The sequence below is a fragment of the Poecilia mexicana genome, unplaced genomic scaffold (genome assembly GCF_051168715.1).
Source record: "Poecilia mexicana isolate PSO_F unplaced genomic scaffold, ASM5116871v1 scaffold_2, whole genome shotgun sequence".
Lineage (NCBI taxonomy): Eukaryota > Metazoa > Chordata > Actinopteri > Cyprinodontiformes > Poeciliidae > Poecilia > Poecilia mexicana.
The window spans coordinates 7,873,772-7,894,892 of NW_028263371.1; the positions used below are offsets into that span (position 1 = coordinate 7,873,772).

The 21,121-nt window shown below is 40.5% G+C and overlaps 2 protein-coding genes and 1 long non-coding RNA gene across 3 annotated transcripts; 2 read left to right on the top strand and 1 right to left on the bottom strand.

The window, feature by feature from the left end:
• The first annotated feature begins 2,021 nt into the window (after positions 1-2,021).
• LOC106925299 (uncharacterized) lies at positions 2,022-3,223 on the top strand. The gene is made up of 2 exons (XR_015764552.1): positions 2,022-2,173; positions 3,045-3,223. It is a non-coding gene; the product is annotated as an uncharacterized LOC106925299 (long non-coding RNA).
• A 691-nt stretch (positions 3,224-3,914) lies between these two features.
• Positions 3,915-16,665, top strand: xpnpep1 (X-prolyl aminopeptidase (aminopeptidase P) 1, soluble). The gene is made up of 20 exons (XM_088009898.1): positions 3,915-4,061; positions 5,309-5,433; positions 6,042-6,105; positions 6,505-6,609; positions 6,730-6,822; positions 8,526-8,669; positions 8,872-8,967; positions 9,302-9,383; positions 10,753-10,963; positions 11,653-11,742; positions 11,874-11,924; positions 12,150-12,208; positions 12,930-13,007; positions 13,097-13,168; positions 13,263-13,323; positions 13,418-13,487; positions 14,638-14,811; positions 15,282-15,358; positions 15,465-15,563; positions 16,299-16,665. The coding sequence occupies exons 2-20, from the start codon at positions 5,317-5,319 to the stop codon at positions 16,416-16,418; spliced, it is 1,863 nt and encodes a 620-aa protein (XP_087866024.1). The 5' UTR covers positions 3,915-4,061; positions 5,309-5,316; the 3' UTR covers positions 16,419-16,665.
• Positions 16,666-17,812: 1,147 nt separating this feature from the next.
• LOC106909389 (uncharacterized) lies at positions 17,813-20,461 on the bottom strand. Its single transcript, XM_014975748.2, has 3 exons — positions 20,128-20,461; positions 19,952-20,048; positions 17,813-18,191 (listed from the first exon to the last, which is right to left on the bottom strand). Exons 1-3 carry the CDS (start codon positions 20,459-20,461, stop codon positions 17,843-17,845), a joined length of 780 nt encoding a protein of 259 aa, XP_014831234.2. The 3' UTR covers positions 17,813-17,842.
• Between the last annotated feature and the right edge of the window lie 660 nt (positions 20,462-21,121).

The window sequence follows — 21,121 nt, forward strand, 5'->3', positions numbered from 1 at the left end:
TAATCTGGAAACAAAAATAATCGGTGTCACACACATTTATGGGTTAAACCTTTGCTATGTTTTTGGTTCAGTTTTGAGAAGAACTGAACAGTTCAGAAAATTGTTTTTTTTTTGGTCTGAATTATTTGTTCTCACAATACTAAAAGTTATTTATTTATGTTTATACCCAGATATGATTTCCGAAGGAGAGTCGCAAATGTTCTGCTTGCAGACATGGTGAGCATCACCATCTTGCCCGGCTTTCCTGTCGTTACAGAAGACGGAGAGTGCCAAACGGTCAGCTACATGGTGTCGGGTAAGGAAGAAAACCACACACCAATGACCCTGACAGAAGTCATTGAACGAAGTCAAAATGCCAGAAATAATTTCTCTTTCTCCATTTAGATTGAATAAATCTGTCATACCTTGTAAAAGAATTAACACCCTTGTACTTTTTGACATTTGACATTGATTTTTATATGATAGACCACCACAAAGCGATGTATGACAGTGAAGTGGAAATTTTTAACTACTTATGAATACAAATCGAGAAAGTGTGACATCCATTCGTGTTCAGTGCTCTGAATTAATACTTTGTGGAGCCACATTTGAGTAAGATCACAGTTATAGGTCAGTTCAGTTATGCTAGGTCATAATTGAACTGAATTGACTGAAAGTGATCACATTCAGCACCACAAAATGATTGACTCATCACAACTATAAAAGCGAGAAAACACACCTGGCTAACAGCCAGACTGACATATGAGATTCTAATGTATTTCCGTTTTCTGCTCTTCTGAGAGAAACAAAAGGAACTTCTCATGACCTCTAGCTATACACCTGTTGTAGGTGATTTCCCCCATCAACCATCCAGACATAAGCTTTTATCTCCAAGCAGTCAAAGACCAGATCAGATCTATATTTAGGTCTGGTTTTTCATTCCATGCACTTTCAGTTGTACCACTGGTTTTTTCGTGCCCCAGTTTCAGGTCTTTTGCAGTCGCCAACAGGTTAACTTCCAGGATTACGCCGTGTTTTGCTCCATCCACCTTCTCGTGTGACCAGCTAAAGAAAAGCCTCCCTAGAACATGATGCTGCCAACACCATGTTTCACAGTTGACAGGTTACACTCAGGGTGACGCGATGTGGAGTGTTAGCCTCCACATCAAAATCCCTTTGGTGTCTCCTGACCAGAGCATCTTCTTCCACACATTTGCTCTGCTTGCTGATTGGCTTGTTGACTGCAGACCTGAGGCTTTCTGTCAGGATTACCTTTAGACACTTCTCTATAGAGCTAGATCAAGGGATATTAATACTTAAGGCGAATCACTGTATCTTCAGAAATGCATGTCAGATGTTTACAGCATGATGTTGTGAACATCTGTGGCAAACATTGCAGCTCATATTTGCTGCAGGTTATGTAACGACAGTGATGTAATGATGTCAACATGTTCCAACTCGTTGCATTCAAGTTGTTGTGACGGTATTTCGTCAAGCAATTAGTCGCTGTTAAAAAAAAAAGGGGGTTTATCTCTGGAACCCGTCTGAACTGGAAACAGCAACACAAGCAGTAAAAGTAGATGGAAGAAATTGACACCAACAATAGAAGTAAATTGTAGCTAGGAAAATGGCAGCTTTCAGGATAATGTATTTACTTTCAAATTTAAGGTACCGGTGTGGACCTATTAGTGCTTAAAGCTACCACACTAAAACTGGGAAGCTTGTAAGTCCCCAAATCAGGACAATGAACAATCACTGGCATTGAATATCTTAAGAAATCCTCCAAAACCCGCTCAGTAACCCGACACCGGAGTTGAGTGTCTAGTGCGTCTCATTTTCAGCTCATTCCTCTTTCGCCGGGGGGAAACAGAGCGGCGTCTGTACAGAGGGTTTACACAGTGCAGCACAGGACAGCTAATTATACCCTTACACGTCTCCCACAAGGTGAAAAGTTTACCTTTGCAATAAGACCCCCCCCCCACCACCACTATCAACATTAGAGCTAGATGGTGGGCTTTCATCAAGTTGCAATAAAACAAAATGTTGATGCGCGTTCTCATTGACTACCGTTAGAGTAATAGTAACATTTTGCATGACTTTGTGTACTTCAAAGGAAATGTCAGCACACAACATCTTGAGTCTGTCAGAAGCAGTAAGCTGATGGGCCCGTTCAGAGAAACTAGCTTATGTGGAAGTAAGTACCTTCACTAATACCAATTCAGTTCCGCTTTTGTATTCACCTTTATTCGAAGAGTAATTAGTCACCTTTTCAAGTCAGATACTTTGATTTTTGTGGACAAAAAGACTGAAGGGGCGCACTAAGAACTGTGTTACGAGTTGTAATAAACTTGCCGACATATTACAGGGTCACTGTGATGATTTTGTAATTTTCTCTGACAATGTGACTAGATAAAGGCATAAACAGTAATTTGCAGCTTCCTTTAGTTGCTGGAACTCCCTCACATAAACTGTACATTTACTAAGTAACTGCTGTTGGTAGGACTTTAAAATGTGTTGCTATTAAAACTGAAAATAAAAAAATGAGGAGCTTTTTAAAAAATAGGAATAACCTTAGTAGTAATATACAGTCCTTAAAATAAATAAATAAAAACAATAGATCTTGCATTCAGTGTTTTTAATTCTAGACTTAAATGTTTTTCATGTCTAAAATAAAAATTATTAAAAGCAACAACATCCTTGACTCTTCAAATTATGGTTTTAGCCATTACTTGAATGGGTTGCAAGTCATTTGTTTTCCTTTTGAGCTCCAGTGTGGTGGTTTTCATTGTGTTTGGAGCACACAGAAATATTTAAAAATATATATTTACAGAATTTGTAACCAAACAGAAGAAATATTAAATGTTAAAATCTAAACAATATGAGACTGAAACAAGCAAGCAGTTATGGAAATGTGCATTAGGAACCCTGGTTGTACATGATCTGATTTAAAAAAAAAAAAAAAAAACAGAATCTGTGTCTAAGATAAATTATGATTCAAAGCCCCACGATTATGGCGTTTCATTCCTGTGTTGAATAACCTGCATGTTCTGCTCTGATTTCTTCAGAAGCTTCTGCAGGCCAGCTGGTGCTGCTGGAAATCTTCTTGCTGTGTCTGATGTGTGCTGCTGCCTTCCTGCTGCCGCCTGCGGCCTCTTTATAAAACCAGGTTGTACCGCGAATCATCGCTGGAGGCACACGAGTCCTCCTATTGTAAAACTGTGAATAATAAATACCACCAGCCAGATATTATAGTGGTCATCGAGCAAATAATGTGAATCTATATAAACTTTTAAGTGCAAATGAAGATCTTCCAGGTTTTTACTGAGGAACCAGTTGGGGTTATAAATATTTATAAACTAGTTTTTGGTATGTCTGTGTTTGTTTTTAAAACGCCAATTTTCCAGGCACATACTGCTATAGCACAATCAGCTTACTATGGTACTGTGAGTTGTAATAAGAATTCTGTATATATAGCAAACATCACTTTTTAAAAAAATTGTCTCCGCAATTAAACTTTCTAATTGTTGCTCTGAATGTAAATTTGGAAAAATTTAGGTGAATGTTTTTTTATTCTTGTCCCAATTCCCTGATTTAGGAAGACCAGCCAAAATCTGTGGTAAACGAGAAATTAGGCATTAAAATTTACAGACACTCTTTATATGTTTAAAAGTGTATCTAAAAAATAGGACCTAAAAGATGGATGATTTTACTTCTTATTTAGTTTACAGGAATTGTAGGGGAAAGCCAATAGTTTACCATTTTAATACTATTATTATTGTTATTATTATAAATCCTATAGTGAGAAAAAAATAATAAAAAACAGTCCTCAAATTTGTCTCTTAAACGTCCTAAAATCGCCATCCAACCCTGAACCACACCGACAGTAAACACTCTTCACTGAGAAAGAGGCGAGTCTGGATCCCTCTGAGTCTACTGGCTGAAGCCACTGTCATGTGGCCAGTGACGTCAGAGACGAAATGGCAGCCTCCTTGTTTAGTAAATTGACACAAGGTCCGAGCTGGTAAACAAAAATACGCTTCGATTTTTCTCACCGGAGCCACCTTTGAGGGGCGGAAGAGCGGGTGTGTATTCAGTGTTTCGCCGGCGGGTCGTAGCGGTGCTTTAGCTAGCCTTGCTTCGGAGGGTTCGAGCTTCTCCTCACAGGGGGAACTGCGGACTGTTTTCAGATCGGCTATAACCAGACATGGGTCTGGGATCTGCTACTAGCAGGTCTAAATCGGTCTCTTTTACTGGGAGAAACCAACGCATCTTTATTACTCCCACACGCCGCCACACCCACCACGTAATTCATAAATGAGTTACTAATATCGTCGGCCTGTTGATCCTGCCTCCACAGGAATAAACAAACAAAAAAAAAGACAAAAAAAAAACCTCCACATATATTTCTACGCCACAACATATTTACTTATGTATTTATGCTGTACATGATGAATAATAGTTGCTAAGTTATGAAGGGATTGGGAGAATTCATCTTATTAATTTTGTGAACTTGTAAACAACAATCTCATCCAGAGCTTTTAGCCAATAGGAGAGCTCATCGATGATGAGCATTGAGACGTGATTGGTCTGTTTGTGGGTATTTTTTTTGACGTCGTGGCGTGCCCCCATAAGTTAACGTGAAAGTGGTGAAAACAACGTACAGGTGCAATACTTAAGAATATCGCTTCGGCGACTGCCAAAAGGCTTGTGAAAAAAGGCAATCGCCTTTTGTGAAGAATGTTATGGGCAGTCTGCATAATAATCCTGTATTGAATTGAATCTTTTAATTAGTATTTAATGTAATATTCACATTTTCAATTAAATTTAATTTGGGATTTTTTTGGGGGGGGCGGGGTTGGGAGGGGTTGTATTGCCAAAACAATTTACAGCAGTAGTATATTATGCTGAGAGTCTAAGCAATCTGTATAATCCATTAGTTTCACTTTATGAATTAATTGACCGAAATAAGTACATTTTCTGATGACATCCTGAGTCATTGAGATGCACCTTTAGTTTGTGCGAGTTTGTCTGTGTAATGTTTAACCCTGACTGCCTCATAGTTGCTGAACTGGCACATTATGGCAGGTTAAAGATCCAGGTGTGGTCTGTGACTTTGAGCTCCAAGTAGAGTCAGTCAGGTTGAGTGCCGCAGTCGACATGGCTTCTCAAAAGTCAGGTAAAATGCAGCTAATTAGCAAGATCCAAGAAAGGACGGACATTTTTCATCTTAACTACCACTTTTCAACTTGTAAAAAGTGCTCATAAGAAAGTGTTTGTTTTTTTTAATTGCTCAGACAGAAAATATGTGATTTTGTTTTCTTGAATGCAGACACAGCTATGTCTCCAAAGATCACTGGGGAGCTTCTGCGGCTTCTTCGGCAGGTGATGAGGAGTTGCAAATATTTCTCAGAGCCGATCCACGCTTACATAGTCCCATCTGGAGATGCACATCAGGTATGAGAAAAAAAACATACACGTTATTTATGCAATACTTCCCAATTTGAATATAATTTTATGCATATCTAGAGATTAGACCAAAATGTATGGGGGAAATTTTCCTGTGCCTAATTTGAGAGCACACATTTTTGGTCTGAAAGCAGGATTTCATGTATTTTATTCTCAAAACTTGTAATGTTTGTACTCACAATTTCAAATATTCACTTTGCTTTCTCAAACCTTTCCTCCTCGCGCTCAAAACCCGTCTCTGCTTGGATCAAACCTCCGCTTGCAACAACCCACATTGGGTTTTAGAGCCAATTGTGTTTATGTTGTGGTATGGTTCCCAACGTAAAAGCTGCAGTACGTAACTTATTAACAATATGTTTTTTTTACACATCTGTTAAAACTGTCACTGTGTTGTGATTGTATAACATGAGACAGACACTCTGTGAAAACATTTATCTCCTCTCCCTCCTTGCTGTGGTGCTACTGCCATCTTCAGAAATGCACAGTTGGATCAGAAGCAACCAATCAGTCAGGAGGAGGGTCTTATCGCTGTCAACCACACTCGTGTAGGCACCGACTGTAAATTATGCTGATTTGAGCCTGCTTTTGTCTTACAGAGTGAATACATTGCACCATGCGACTGCAGACGGGAATTCATCTGTGGATTCAATGGTTCTGCAGGTAATGCTTTGCTTGGATGTGAGCAAGAAGTAAGCAGCCGCTCCAAGCGACTGCTGAGAATCACCTGCTTTTAATCTTTTCATACGTTCAGAAAAACTTCCAGGTTTATATCTGTTCTCATCTTCGTCTTATTGAGTCCATCACCCGATCTTACTGTAGGATTATGTAAAAGCCGGTCCGTTTTTTTTTTTATTTTTGTTGAGACAAGCCTCACTTCAGAAGCAAGCATCTTTCGTAATGGAGAGAAGACGAGCTCACTTGTTATCCTCTACTGTAATCATAGATTTTACCGTTTAAAACTGTGTAACACGGCTCCTCAGACCCGGTCAGTCCGAATGTGATCCTGTGTGTAACAAAACACAAAGGTAAGCAGCTCTTTCGTTCTGCTTCATTATTCAGGAACAGCCATTATCACAGAGCAGCACGCTGCCATGTGGACAGACGGACGATATTTCCTCCAGGCCAGCCAGCAGATGGACAACAACTGGGCTCTGATGAAGATGGGTGAGCCTCCTCATTCTTAAAAAGAAGGGTCAAATTAATAATAACAAATAAAAGCATTGTAAGCATCTTTAAAACTTAAGTTAGTTCAAGTTGTACCGTGCTCCTTTCACATACTTACAGGACTGAAGGAGACACCGTCACAGGAGGACTGGCTGATCAGCGTCTTGCCAGAAAACTCCAAAGTGGGAGTAGATCCTTGGATCATCGCTGCTGGTATGAGACGTTGGCTTATTTCCTTTGCCTGTCAGGCTTTGTGTGTTTGGTGTAGCACCTCAGAGTGACATTTCTTTATAGAAGATGATGCATGTAGCTGAATTAAGACCCATCTCAGGGGCCGTCGTTAATCCTACGGCCTCCAGGACGAATGTTGCTGGTAGACAAATTGGGACAAATTAATTTCAGTGTAAAGTACGACTGTTTTAAGTTTTTATTTTAGTAATCAAATTCTCTGTGGATCATTCTGATGATTAATTGAGTATTCGAACAAAAATGTAAAATTCTGCCATAGTGGCAGCCATAGATATTGGCCCAAATTTTTTAATCTGCACATCCTTATTAATTCTGTAGCTTAGAAGGTTAACTAGAAAAATTACGAAAATGCCATCCGATTATCACAACCAGGCGTTGAATTCTCGGTCGAGGTGCGTTTGTAAACCCCAGGAGCCACTGCTTGTGATTTTCTTCCTTCCACTCCTCTTTTCTCGGTGGTAAACACAACACCAGGGTTTCTCTTTGGCTCGTATGCACAATTTGGAGGTGAGTGCTGTTCTCTCCAGCTCCAAACTCGCTTAGCATGTGCACTCTTTCCTAAAGATATCTGATGAATTGTAGCCAGAGATGTGTTTGCAAGACACACGCCATGAATAATCAACCACTGACGGCACCAGACTCCTCTGTGCAGACGTCTTCCAGTCCCTCCAGGAAGTTGCAATGGCAACTATTTACGCAAATCCCCTCATTATTCGGAAATTTTGCGCAGACTTGCGATTTTCAACTATCATCACAACTTTTCCGTAAATATGACCAGTGACCTTAACGCTTTCTTTATTTCATTCTATTCTGATCACTGCAGCTCGGCTGAATTTTGACCAATCGCTTTCGCCGCCTTCTAATTTAACTTCCTGTCTTATGACATCTCTGCGAGACAAAAGCATGAGTGGCACAAAACGGTAACATTTTCCGTTTTTTTTTTTGTGTTGTTTTGATTTTTTGCAAAAAAAAATATTTTTAGATATGCTGTTAGGAGTTACTGGAACTGTGCTTATATGCTTCAACGCATATTTAAAATACATTTTTATTGTCACAGTAGAAAGAGCAAAAGGTCAGGGAGGAGACATTAGACCAGAGGCCAGCAGCGGAGCGATGAGGCAGGGTCTTCTCAGGTAAGGAGGGATTTTAACGTGATGAGATAAAGAGGAGGAAAGGGAAGGTTATGTGCAGCAATTTCAACTTTTGTCAACATCCTGGCAAAAAGAAAACTTGAAAAAAATTCACAACTTTGACCACAACTTTTTGATAAAAGTGCAGCAAATTCAGTGATTTTATGCTGCAACAATCACACAAAAAACATTGCAACATTCTGGAGGGACTGGTGTTTTCACCATCATCATCATCACCAAGCACAGTTTCACCACTGACGCTTTGTGTAAGTTTAAAACCGTCATCGGGAACTCCCTCGCTCCACCACGAGTAATCAGGAGCGTGCCCTTTGAGTCGCTGCGGAAACCAACTACGTTTTTTTAATCTTTTTTTTTTTTTTTTCTAATTTCATGTCACACTGCCGTTTTAGTCCGGTGTGACAGTGGCCTTAAACCATATTGAGTCATTTAAAAAAAAAAAAGGAATTAAATTAAAAAAAGATAAAGCACATCTTTGCAAAGAAATATTTGTGCACAAAAACTTGTGATGTGTTTCAGACCAGTGGAAGAACATGTCCAAGGCGCTGACCAGTGCTGGCCACTCGCTGGTGGCCGTGCAGGACAACCTGATCGACGTGGTCTGGACGGACCGGCCCGAAAGGCCGAGCACGCAGCTCCGCACCCTGGGACTGGAATACACTGGTCAGGCATCGACACTGCTGCTCCATGCAGGATTAGTTTACAATAGTAGAACGAGGTTATGTTTGAGTCTCAAAAATAGTTTTACAAATAAGATTAAAAAAAGTCTTCCCTCGTTGTTTTTATTGTTTTAAAACATTCCATGTGCGATTACTGTCTGGGTAGTACTGAGTACTCTGGGTTGAGGATGCCGTTCTACCTGCAGGTATCTCCTGGCAGGACAAGATCACGACGCTGCGAGGCAAGATGACGGAGAGGAAGATCAGCTGGTTTGTGGCTACAGCTCTGGACGAGATCGCGTGTACGTTAAGTTGGCAGAAATGGATCAGTTTTAAAATATTTAATCAAAGTCAAAGCTCCTAGTGATGCACATTTGTCTCAAATAATCTCTTGCTGGAGATTGTTTGATCTGAGGATTTAAGTCGCCCACTAAAATGCTGACTTTATCGGGTTTGAGTCACATTTATTCAAGATTATTATCAATGACAATGGCAGTTTGATAACAAGAGTGATGAACAAACCAAATAATTTTCCTTTCCGTGTGCTCTGATGGTGGATTAAGACGTAAATATTGCTACCTAATTTTGCTTATTTTCTGGTTTTGTTGACTTGATTCGGTGCTTTTCATTTTTCAGGGCTTTTCAACCTGCGAGGTGCAGACATTAATTACAACCCAGTGTTTTTTGCATATGCCATTGTGGGAATGAACTCCATAAGGTAACAGCACGACGTCACAGCCGCATACTGGCATCAACTCTAAAGCTCCTGAATTGCGCTACAGGTGTTATTGTTGTAAAAACTTGATTTTTATAACAGAAGAAACAACAATTATGAATCTTTATGGCTTCATAGCTAAAGTAGATATGTTGGAAATTTATTTTACATATAGCAAATTATATTTCCTGTTTAAAAAAAAAAAAAAAAATCCAAAGCTATTCCTCAGTGTTTATTAATCCCTACTGATTCGCGTCCAGAGGAGCTACTGAAATATGATCAGAGCAGAAATTGAGATTAAACCTTTGAGCTCCTTCCGTTGCTTTGCCTGTCAGTGTGACGTAACCAGGAAATACGTGGAAGAGGTTTTATTTCACATAAACAAATCCTCTCTGAAGTGAAATGAAGTACCGTATTTTCTGCACTATAAAGCACACCGGATTATAAGGCGCACCTTCAATGAATGGCCTATTTTAAAACTTTTTTCACATATAAGGCGCACCGCATTATAAGACGCATAGAATAGATGCTACAGTAGAGGCTGGAGTTATGTTATGCTTCCACTAGATGGAGCTGCACTAAAGTGAATATCAACAAAACAATCCGACTCCGGTTGACGAGGAGAACCTTCCGCGACTGGGCCGGGGCGTGGTCAGACGATGGTCACCCTTCTCCGTTCGCGCACAGCATGTTGGTGGAGAACGTGGTGCTAAATGACCTGCAGACGACCTGATTCTAGACGGTCGGTAGGTAGATAGGTCAGTCAAACTTTATTAAACCAGCGTTCTGACAGCTATCCCAGTATGCACTGCACGCTTCTTCTACGGGCAAAAATGAAGTTGGCGGCTGCTTACCGTAGGTGCTTGACCTGTTGTGGTTCAATATTGGTCCATATTGCACCAATATTGAGCCACCAGATTATAAGGCGCACTGTCGGCTTTTGAGGAAATTGAAGGTTTTTAGGTGCGCCTTATAGTCTGGAAAATATGGTAGCTAAAAAGCTGTCAAAAATTACATCACATTAATATCCACTCTAAACTAATTAACATCTAGGAGTCTGGAAAGGGTTTCAAAATCTTTTCTATGGCTTTTTAGACTTCAGGCCTCAACTGCCTCAGTTTTGTAATTACATTAAAACATTTAAATATGACAGAAACACAGAAATAGAATAAATACATAACGGGTAAACACGTTTTCAGTCACTTTTTGCACAAGTATCTAGATATTTTCTTAGCATTTATGCATTATTGTTATACTGTATATGTAAATGTATAAAGTAGAACCTATCTTTAAAATTAAAGCAGTGTGTCAGTATTTTATGTATCTTCTTTATGAATGAATCCTTCCCCCTCACATCCATCCTTGCTTTTAGGCTTTTCGTGGACCTGAAGCGGCTGTCTGATCCGGTGGTGCGGGACCACCTGCAGCTGGACTCCCCCAGCCGGCCCGAGCTGAGCGTCCACACCTTCCCATACGAGTCCGTCTACACCGAGCTCCAGGCGATCTGCGCTGCGCTCGGCCCCAAAGACAAAGTGTGGATCTGTGACAAGGCCAGCTGCGCTCTTACGCAGGTCGTCCCAAAGGTGAGGGAAGACTGGTCGCTTTGTTCAGGACACGGTCAGGAAGGGAAGTTGAACTCAGTTCTTAGTAAGCAAGAGAAGCTGTTTGTTTACGTCCTCATAGCAGCTGTTTCAGGTCGATGGTGATTTGTGTCGCAGGTTTCAAAGACGTTATAGGGAAAACACCCACTTGCATCTCCAGGATATCAGTTTTGAAGTTATTTTTAGATGTTCAGCAGTTATCCCGTTCCTCTAGCAGTCTGCACAAAAAAGGCTCACTTGTTGATTTGCTGATAATTGAACTAGCATACTTAATAGAATATGCACAAAAATTGTTCTGATCTTAAAACAAAATTAAAGTTTTTTGAGCTTAGTTTGCTGCACAATCATTAAATTAGAACAATTTGGATTGTAATTATTAGAATTAAATAAATCCTGAGATACTTAGGATTTTTTTATGAATTGTGTGTGATTTATTTCTATGTTTAATACATTTTTGCTTCATTTACATTAAGGTGTGTATCAAAGCATTTTTCTTTTGTCATGTCACAAATAAACATCAGTTGATATATATATTAAAACACCAGGACTGGTAGAAGGTTTATTGTCTTTTTTTTTACTTGTCGGGTAAATTAAATAAAACAAAAAGGGAAAAAAAAATATTCAAAGACTGTGATTTGTGTTGCCTCTTAATAATGTCTCTTGTCATTTAGGCTCACAGGACTCCGATTCCCTACACTCCGCTCTGCCTCTCCAAAGCCGTAAAGAACGCCACCGAGATCAAAGGCATGAAAATGGCCCATGTAAGAGATTTTGAACCTTAGAAATATGTAATTTACATAAAATTAGAGACATTGATTTCCTCTTTAATTCAGTTCTGTTTAAAAAGTCGGCTGTTTTTTTTTTATTATTTTGTTTTTATTTCTCCCAACAGATCAAGGATGCTGTTGCTCTTTGTGAACTCTTTGCTTGGTTGGAAAAGGAGGTATTCTTTTTCACAAAACCAATCTGTCAGTAAAAAGTTTGACATAACTGGAGACTCACAGGCAAGGGTCAAGCCTGGATCAAGATTGGGTCTTTTGGTTCTTTGAAACTGGGAACACTTTGTTCAAGTAGATGCCTTTACATCACTTAGTTCCACTCAAACCTATAAGTGTGCCAGTGTTGTTTTTTCACTCCACTTGCCGTCGCTTCGGCGGCTGTTTCCTAGATCCCCAACGGCAACGTGACTGAGATCTCTGCAGCCGATAAGGCCGAGGAACTCCGCAGGTGATTTTCAGTTTTCCGTGTCCAGTTTGTGACGTCAATTCGGTTCACTTTGTGTCACCTTTAATTCCACAGAAACCTGAAATGTTCCAGGTCTGAATAAGTGCTACAAAAGGAAAGAAAAATATATATTTGAGAATTCTGCCCAGCTGTCTAAAATACTCATGCTTCCTTTCACTTCTTCATCCTTCTCTCTTTCCTTCTTTCTTTACTACAGCTTTCTAGCAAAAGCTTATGGCTGTAGTAATATCTGCCTTATTTGACAGATATAAGGCAGATATTATATCTGCCATCTTCAGGATAAAGTGGGTTAGGGTTAGTAAATATTTGTATTCAGAATTTAAGATTTTTCTGTTGATGACAGACTACTTTGGTACATTTGTTTCTGGAAAAGTGTGAAGGTTTGACATTAAAAATGTATAGGAACTCTGATTTCTGCCTTTAAAAGATGTTGTGTGAATACTTGTTAAATTCACCGATCATGAGCAATATCGCCCTCTACTGGACTTTTGAATAAAAAACATGTCCACTGGAAGTGTAAAAATAACATATTTTCATAAAACTTTGCATTTTTTTAATATATAATTTGCATATTTATTTCAGCATAATTCGCTGACAGTGGTTTAAAATTTAGATTTTTTTTGGCGTGGTTCAGCTTCTTAAAGCTTAGAGATTTTAAAGCAGTGTCTGCAGTGAATGAATTTCTTTCTGTTTTTCTTTCCAGTCAGCAGAAAGACTTTGTTGGCCTCAGCTTCCCCACCATCTCCAGCGTGGGTCCGAATGGAGCCATCATACATTACCGGTCAGTAAGGAGACCAAACAAACAAACAAAACATATCAGTGGAATAATTTTGACCTTTGACCCAGCTAACCCACATTCCCTTCTTGCAGACCCCTTCCTGAAACCAACAGAACGCTTACTGTGAATGAAGTTTATCTGATCGACTCTGGAGCTCAGTACATGTAAATATGTTGCTGTTGCATATCAGTAGTTTTATGACATGCTAATATCTACTGAAATGAACGAACAAGACAATTTGTGTTGTGCGTTTGGCAGCGATGGAACCACAGACGTCACCCGCACCGTGCATTTCGGGACGCCTTCCGCTTTCGAGCAGGTGAACCGGTTTATTGTTGTGAAAATGGGTTTAATGGTTCTAACGACCCAGTCTGTTGTAAATGTGGACAACTTTGCGTTTTATTCCACCACAGGAATGCTTTACTTACGTGCTGAAGGGACACATAGCTGTCAGCGCTGCCATTTTCCCCAATGGAACTAAAGGTGAGCTCTGCTTCTCTAGGAGAGATTGTTGAGCAGAAAGTCATGAGGTCTGATGAATGAAGTCACTCATTTTGAACTCTCTGATACTTTATGGAAATGTATCTGGTATTTTCTTCTTCTTTTTAACTACAAGTCATCAGTAAACTGGCATATTACTGAGGACTGGTGAAGGTTGACTTTTGCAAAATTAAGATGAAATTCTGTAAAAGCTTCACTTGACCTCATATTGTACAACGTTCACTTTGATATTGAATTTTATTTTTGTAACGTTTTTTGCCAGAAAAGTCAAATTTTGTTTATTATAAAAGCACTAGAATGATACAACATCCAAACAGGTGAATATGTTTTATAGGCGCTGCATGTACCGTATTTTCCGCACTATAAGGCGCACCGGATTATAAGGCGCACCTTCAATGAATGGCCTATTTTAAAACTTTTTTCATATATAAGGCGCACCGCATTATAAGGCGCATAGAATAGACGCTGCAGGAGAGGCTGGAGTTACGTTATGCATCCACTAGATGGATTGCACTAACAGGAATGTCAACAAAACAGTCCGACTCCGGTCTTCCGACTGGGCCGGGGCGTGGCTCCGTTCGCGCACAGCATGTTGGTGGAGAACGTGGTGCTAAATGACCTGCAGACGACCTGATTCTAGGCGGTCGGTAGGCACATAGGTCAGTCAAACTTTATTAATAGATTACAAACCAGCGTTCTGACAACTATCCAAGCATGCACCGCACGCTTCTTGTTCTACGGGCAAAAATGAAGTCGATGGCTGCTCACCGTAGTTGCTAGAGCTGTTGTGGCTCAATATTGGTCCATATATAAGACGCACCGGATTATAAGGCGCACTGTCGGCTTTTGAGGAAATTGAAGGTTTTTAAGTGCGCCTTATAGTGCGGAAAATACGGTACTTTGGATTTTAAACTAGGAATCTTCAGATTTAAGATAACTTCTTTAACAATATTACAGCAGCTCTGTAATTTAAATCTGAGCTGGAAGCTGCAGGTCAGACCCAGAGAGCCGCCCACAACATAAGAACCGCTTCCAAGGGTTCACACCACAGCAATTTGTTTGTAAAAAAAAAATCTAGGAAATATGTACTTTACAGCTTTTTCTCTGTGGCTCACTGTGTCCGTGTGTCCAGGCCACCTGCTGGACTCGTTTGCCCGAGCCGCCCTGTGGGAGTCGGGACTGGACTACCTTCACGGAACGGGTCACGGCGTGGGCTGCTTCCTCAACGTCCACGAGGGGCCCTGCGGCATCAGTTACAAAACTTTCGCCGACGAACCTCTGGAGGCCGGAATGATCGTCAGCGATGGTACAACACGGGATGAGAGCCGGGGGGGATTAACCAAACTCAGAGAGGCGGCGGACAGAAATGACAGATTTCTAATTTTTCAACTCTGAGGCTTTGAGTTACTACATTCGGGGTCTTTGGAAATGTTTAGCATTTTGGCGTTTTATTACTAATTTTTCAGTCTTAGATAAGTTTCGGAAAAAATGAAAACTGAATATCAAACAAATTAAAAAAAAGAAAAAAAAATCAGATTTTTTTCTATAATTTCTACTTTAACTTGTCATAATCAGAGTTTAACATTTAAGCTGTAATATTTTTGGAGATTTTTTTTTTTTTTAGTTGATGACGACACTCTTGTTTAAAAATCTAAATCACGGTGGGTTTACATCACATCTTAGCCGCCTGAGCTGCATCAGTTGATATTTGAGATATTTTTCGACGTTCTCTAAACACGACATCATCCTTCCCTTGTTTATGTGTCGTTTTTCTAGAGCCTGGATACTATGAAGACGGATCGTTTGGGATTCGTATTGAAAACGTGGTCCTCGTTGTTCCTGCTAAACCCAAAGTAAAAACATACATACCATCTCAAAAAGCAATAAAACACCACCTCCAATCATCATGTGGTGTAATTTCTGCCTTCTTTTCTGTTTTTCTTCCACCTGTGGCTCAAGTACAACTACAGGAACAGGGGGAGTTTGACGTTTGAGCCTCTGACTTTGGTTCCTATCCAGGTGAAGATGATGAACACGGAGCTGCTCACCCAGAAGGAGGTGAGAGACATTCACACTGAATACGTCAATTTTAGAAAACTGTCAGCGTCGTATATCAGACGCATTGAGTTTACTGTAATCTGATGTGACTCCAAGCAGAAAAATTCACAGCAAATTTAAACTTGTAAATCCAGCTCTCGATTTTGACAATCATTTACGATGATGTTTGTGATGCACGATTAAATGAAACATAAACGCTTCGAACACGTTTCCGTTCCGTTTTCCTCAACATTGTTTTGCTGTCAGTATCTGTGGTTTCCGTCGACCATATAACGCCACGATTTGACATTTCCAAAATAAATTTGCTTAAAGGAAACGCACAAATTTTGACAGAAAAATTCTAGATTTCCTATGAAACGTTTTGCTGGTGAGATCAGTTGATTTTAGTTTTTGAGCACGTCGAAATTAGTTTATTTCACAAAACTGCACAGGAAACACTTTTTTTCGCGCCACATGAACAACAACATGTTGCCACCAGCAAAAACCACTAAGTAGAACCGACAGGAAGTAGTCAGAAGATCATGTTCCGCCATGTTTTTTTTAATGTCTTAGAGCGTGAACAACTTATTCCAGTGTGATTTTTTTTTTAATTGTGTTTCCTACTTAATGGAAACACCGCAATTGTGAAATTGTGTCTTTTCAGCATTAGCGGAATGTAGACAAAGTTTTGCGCACGTTTAGCGATGGAAACGCAGCCGATGTCCTCATGGCTTCTCCACCCTTCTGTCCCCACAGAAGGACTGGGTGAACCAGTACCACCGGAGGTGCAGGGAGGTGATTGGTGCAGAGCTGGAGCGGCAGGGCAAGATGGAGGCTCTGCAGTGGCTGGTCAGGGAGACGCAGCCCGTCGTCTGAGGACTCCACGTCCTCTCTGCCTCTGGCCGCTCAGGGGCTGCTCTGCGATAACCGTTTCACTTCTTCTCCCCTCTTGTCTGTGATCCACGCTCTGCTTGCCTTTTTTAAACAACGCCACCAGTTTTATTAAAACCTGTTAATAGTCACTTCAGATTCTTTTTCTATTTTATGTCTCGGAACATGTGGCGGTGATGTTTTTGAAGATTGCGCCAATCCTTTCCATTAAAGGTACAATGTGCAAAATCGACTGTGTTGTCAAAGGTGTTTGCAAGTTGTTTTGTTTTGAACTTATTAGCTTAGTTTTAGTTTCTAAATTTGAGGAAACGCAGTGGAGCAACGCTGACCGATGGCATGGCTTCCTAAACCATCACTGATCAGAAACGCACCTCTCCCTTCCTCCTCCACTTGACCTTTATTTCCAAATAAAATGCAACAGCTCCTTTCATCTGAAATGAGGATTTTGTACCACTTAGTGCAGCTAAGAAACTTCTGGCAGGAAGTTCAGAAGCTAATGTCCTGGATATGTTTAACTATTGAATTCCTGACTCCAGCAACGTTCATGTCTTTTGAATCTCCCTCCAAGCTCTTGAGAACCTTTTGCTTTTTTTTTTTTTTTTTGGCTAATTTCTCTCCCAACTTTTTCCTTTCACTCAACTTTCCACGAATGCTGAAATGCAGCTCTTTGTGAAACTGGAGCTTCTTGTGTTTTACTCTCCTGTGGAGCGTGTCAGTATCTGCCTGCTGGACAGCTGTGCAGTCAGCAGACTTTCCCATGATTGTGACATAATGCTTCTGTATTAAAAATCAAATCTTTTTTGGCTATTATAACCAATCAAGCTAAACCTGATGAAGGGTCACAGCCAGTCATGTGATTCCACCTCTCCTCCTCCAGACTGTGCATCATGTTGGTCACTGACAGACCCAGGGTGTCGGTGTTTTTATAACAACATAATAAATGTTACAATAATTGTTTTATTAGTGTTTTCAAATGAGTTGTATTTAGGTACTACAACAAGGTATTTTTAAATCAATGAATCTAAAATAACTAACTTTTAATCAGGGCTGCGAAGCAAAAACTAGACTTAAAAGGAAACGATAGGAAAACATGTTTATTGTACCACAATTATCCATTTCAATGTTCTTTTCTAAAAGGAAAAAGGAAAAGCTAAGTTAATAATACATTTGTCCTTATGGAGATATGTTGTGGGATTTCCCCCCCTGTTTTAAATATAAGAATTGTACGGCCATGTCTACTATTTTGAGTCCGGGTTACCATAAAGTTAAAACTTTTCGCATTAACGCGTTTTTACTCTGCGTTAATGAAACGGAAGATAAATCCTTTAACCTACAAGGTTCTGATAGTGGACAGTGGACACAGCTACAGACGAGGTTAACCTCATAGCCAATGCTTTTCTACTAATTGTTTAAAGCTGCATGTAAAATATGGGAGGGTCCAGGATGAATCCGCTGCTCGGGTCGCTGGCGTACTCCCGTAACGACGGCGGCATTGTCAGCAAAGTCTGCTGCTGCGGTCTGCCGCTGGTGCAGGTGGCTTTTTTGTGTTCCTCCTCCTCGTCCTCGTTCAGTCCCACGGGCAGAGGGTTGCTGTAGATGAAGTAGACCCTGGAGTTGTCCTTTGCAGCCTCGGGCCTCCTGAAGAACGCCAGAGGGTTGACGAAGCTGGTCGACCGCTTCACAGCTTTGACCGCCACCGGGTTTTCCGGCTCGCCCCGAGTCACGGCGCTCTCGTAAATAAGGGCTCTCTTTGACTGCCTGAGGGGAAATTTTACATTTAAATTTACATCACAGCTCCCTTCGTATTCATAAACTCACTGTGAAAAATAATTTGTCCTGCTTCATTTTTTTTCTCAGTTTTTTGCTTCTTTTTTTTTTGTCACAGCCAGATTTTAATACGATACAACGGTGAGCCGAGTAAATACAAGCTTCAGTTTTTAAATGAGGATTCCTTTATTGGAGAGGAAGCTATCCTTTATTTAAAAAAAAAAAAAAGTTATTTCCTCTTCTTAAACCATGAATTACCTGTAATTAATGCACAGTCACATAGAACCTGCCTGAGTCCTGAATTAGATTTCAGGAGGCATCTTAACACTTCCCAATCTTAAAGGGGCAGGGTTATATAATTTCCAGGCACTGAGTGTAGCACAGTCAGTTTAACGTCTTGAAACTGAGCCTGTCTCTTTAAGAAGCTCCTGCTCTTGCCGACACTCTTCCTTCTACTCCTCACCACCACAACATTTCTCCATTTAGCCTTTATCAACATTTCCACCAGCATTGCACTGAGAATTAGCTTCCACTAGCTCAGCAGACGGCTCCACCAGGTGTTTGCTATTTGCTGCAGGCCTCATTGCCACAGTTAAAGTTAGTGTTCATTTGTCAACAATAAGAAAGCGACTCGAGGTAAATAGCATCCATTGGAGAGTTTCAAACAGAAAACCACAGCATGACAGACATGACATGTTAAAATCATTAGATAGCTGATACCTGTGGGGAAATCTTCTGTGGACCGTCCAGACAAAAGTGAAACTGTTTTGGAAGATGGCTGTACCATAAAACCACCACTGCGATTTAGAAAGAGAACATCAAGCGAAAGGGCTGAGGACTGCTTTGCTCCTTCATGACGTCTGATTTCTGACCTCTTCAGTTTGTAAACTTGTGGTTCACCTTACAGGAGTCACGTAGCAGAACAATCGTAATCGGTCAACTTCTCAATGGATCAACAAAACAAAAATGAAAGTTTTCTCATCGCCTAAGGGACTTAAATCTGATTCAGACTCCGTTCCATGACCTGAAGCAGGTTGTTTCCAATTTGGCAGAATAAAAACTAATTTTGCTATACAGAACACGTCAAAATCCCTCCACACAGCAACGTAAATGACTTATTGCCCCTTATTGCCACCAAAGGTTGGCACAACCAGTTAATACGGTTAATGGAGCATCACTTTTCCACATTGGACCAGGCTGGTTTGGAAAGCTTCTTCCCCTTAATAAATAAAATCATTTAAAAAGTGATTCTTTTATTTTTCCTTTAGTAAATTTGTCTTTGTCTATAAAATGTATTTGATGATCTGAATCATATAGGTGATAAAAAAGAAAAACATTTTATTAGGTTCTGGACAGGCAATAAAATTCCCTTAAACTCATTTAAAAAATTTATGAAGAAGTTAATGTGATTGTCCCGCTTTTGTAAAATGAAATTTGGATAAAGATTAGACTTTTTTTTTTTTTTTTTTGCTTTCAACATAGGCCAAACTTTGCATCTTAGAATCACTTACAACTTTCAGCTACTATCTAATGAATTGGTTAATCCTCTTCCTGATTGCAAAAGTTCATTCTTGCAGTCAGACAACTTAAAAAGAGTGCCGTGTTTAACAGAACAACCTGCGTATCGAGAAAACGCCAAAGATTGAGCGTCAAGCGTTTAAATCAGTGAGACGGAGCTCCAGGTACATCAGCGTGTCATCCCAACGCCGACCTTTGACATCTTAAAGGTGTGAAGGAGACTTTGCGCTGACCTGCTGCGGCTGTAGCAGACGCTGACGCAGTACAGGCCGGTGACGGCGAGAACGAGCGAGGCCAGGCCGATGAGGACGATGTCGAACACTCTGACCTCTGGGGTGCCACAGAAAAACAAACTGACATCTCACAGAAACTCCTCTGTTTGAAATCATTTCTACGCTGCTCTACCCACCAAACACGGGCGTGTCCGCCTCCCCGTCCTGCGGTTCGAAACCTGTCGTCCTGTTCAGATGGAGTCTCTCCGCCATCGGGGCTCGGCTCATTTTGCTGCCATCGGCGTCCAAAGCTGGGAAGAAAGACTCCTCCGAGCCTCCCCTCGCCAGATTCAAGAGAGCTCCCCGACCATGTGACTCAAACGGCTCGGCCGCTGCCATGGCGACACCCTCCCATCTTTTGTCAGTTCCAGTTGGACACCCTCTTTGCTGCCTGTCCGCTGGCCCGGCCTGTTTACTGCTCATTATTCTGCGCAGCTTTCTGGGGGCACAGCGAGGGGAGGGAGATGCCATGCTTGTTACACTGTAATGGGATTTGAGTGGTGACCTAGAACCAGTGGGTTTGCAAGCTTCCATCCACCAAAACAAAAAAAGTCATGCCGCAAACAGTAAACACAAAGTTTGTGCGGCTTGTGCATTCAAGTTGCCCGGAGTTGTAACGCATGAAAAGTGACTCAAAGCCAAAGTTAACTTTAAATTTTTATACCTCAGTCACAAAGCTGTATTTATTTATTCTACCATCAACCTGTTTTAAAATATTGTTTTCATATCTATCCAGAGTATTTGATTTTGCTCCCTAACTCATGGTACTGAACTGCATTTCCCACTTCTTTTTTTTATTCTTCTTGATGTTTACCTCGTTCTTGTGTGTTTTTTCGAAGAGAGCGGCTCGGTGAATTGTTTTAAACTGACAGCAGAATTTCACAAACTCTCTGGAAATAAACTCAATAGCTCCAAAAAGTCCAAAACAAGCGAGCAATAAGGGAACAAAGACAACCTTTTATTTATTTTTTTTCCTTTCCGCTTCAGGTCACGATGAACCAGGATAGACATTATGTAATATACCAAAGTGCCTAATTAAGCTGATTTTATTGTGTTGTTTTAGAAGCTGCCACCCAAAATGAACCAGGAAAGCGTCTTAGGTATGAAGTCTGTGTGCTTACGAAAAATCAT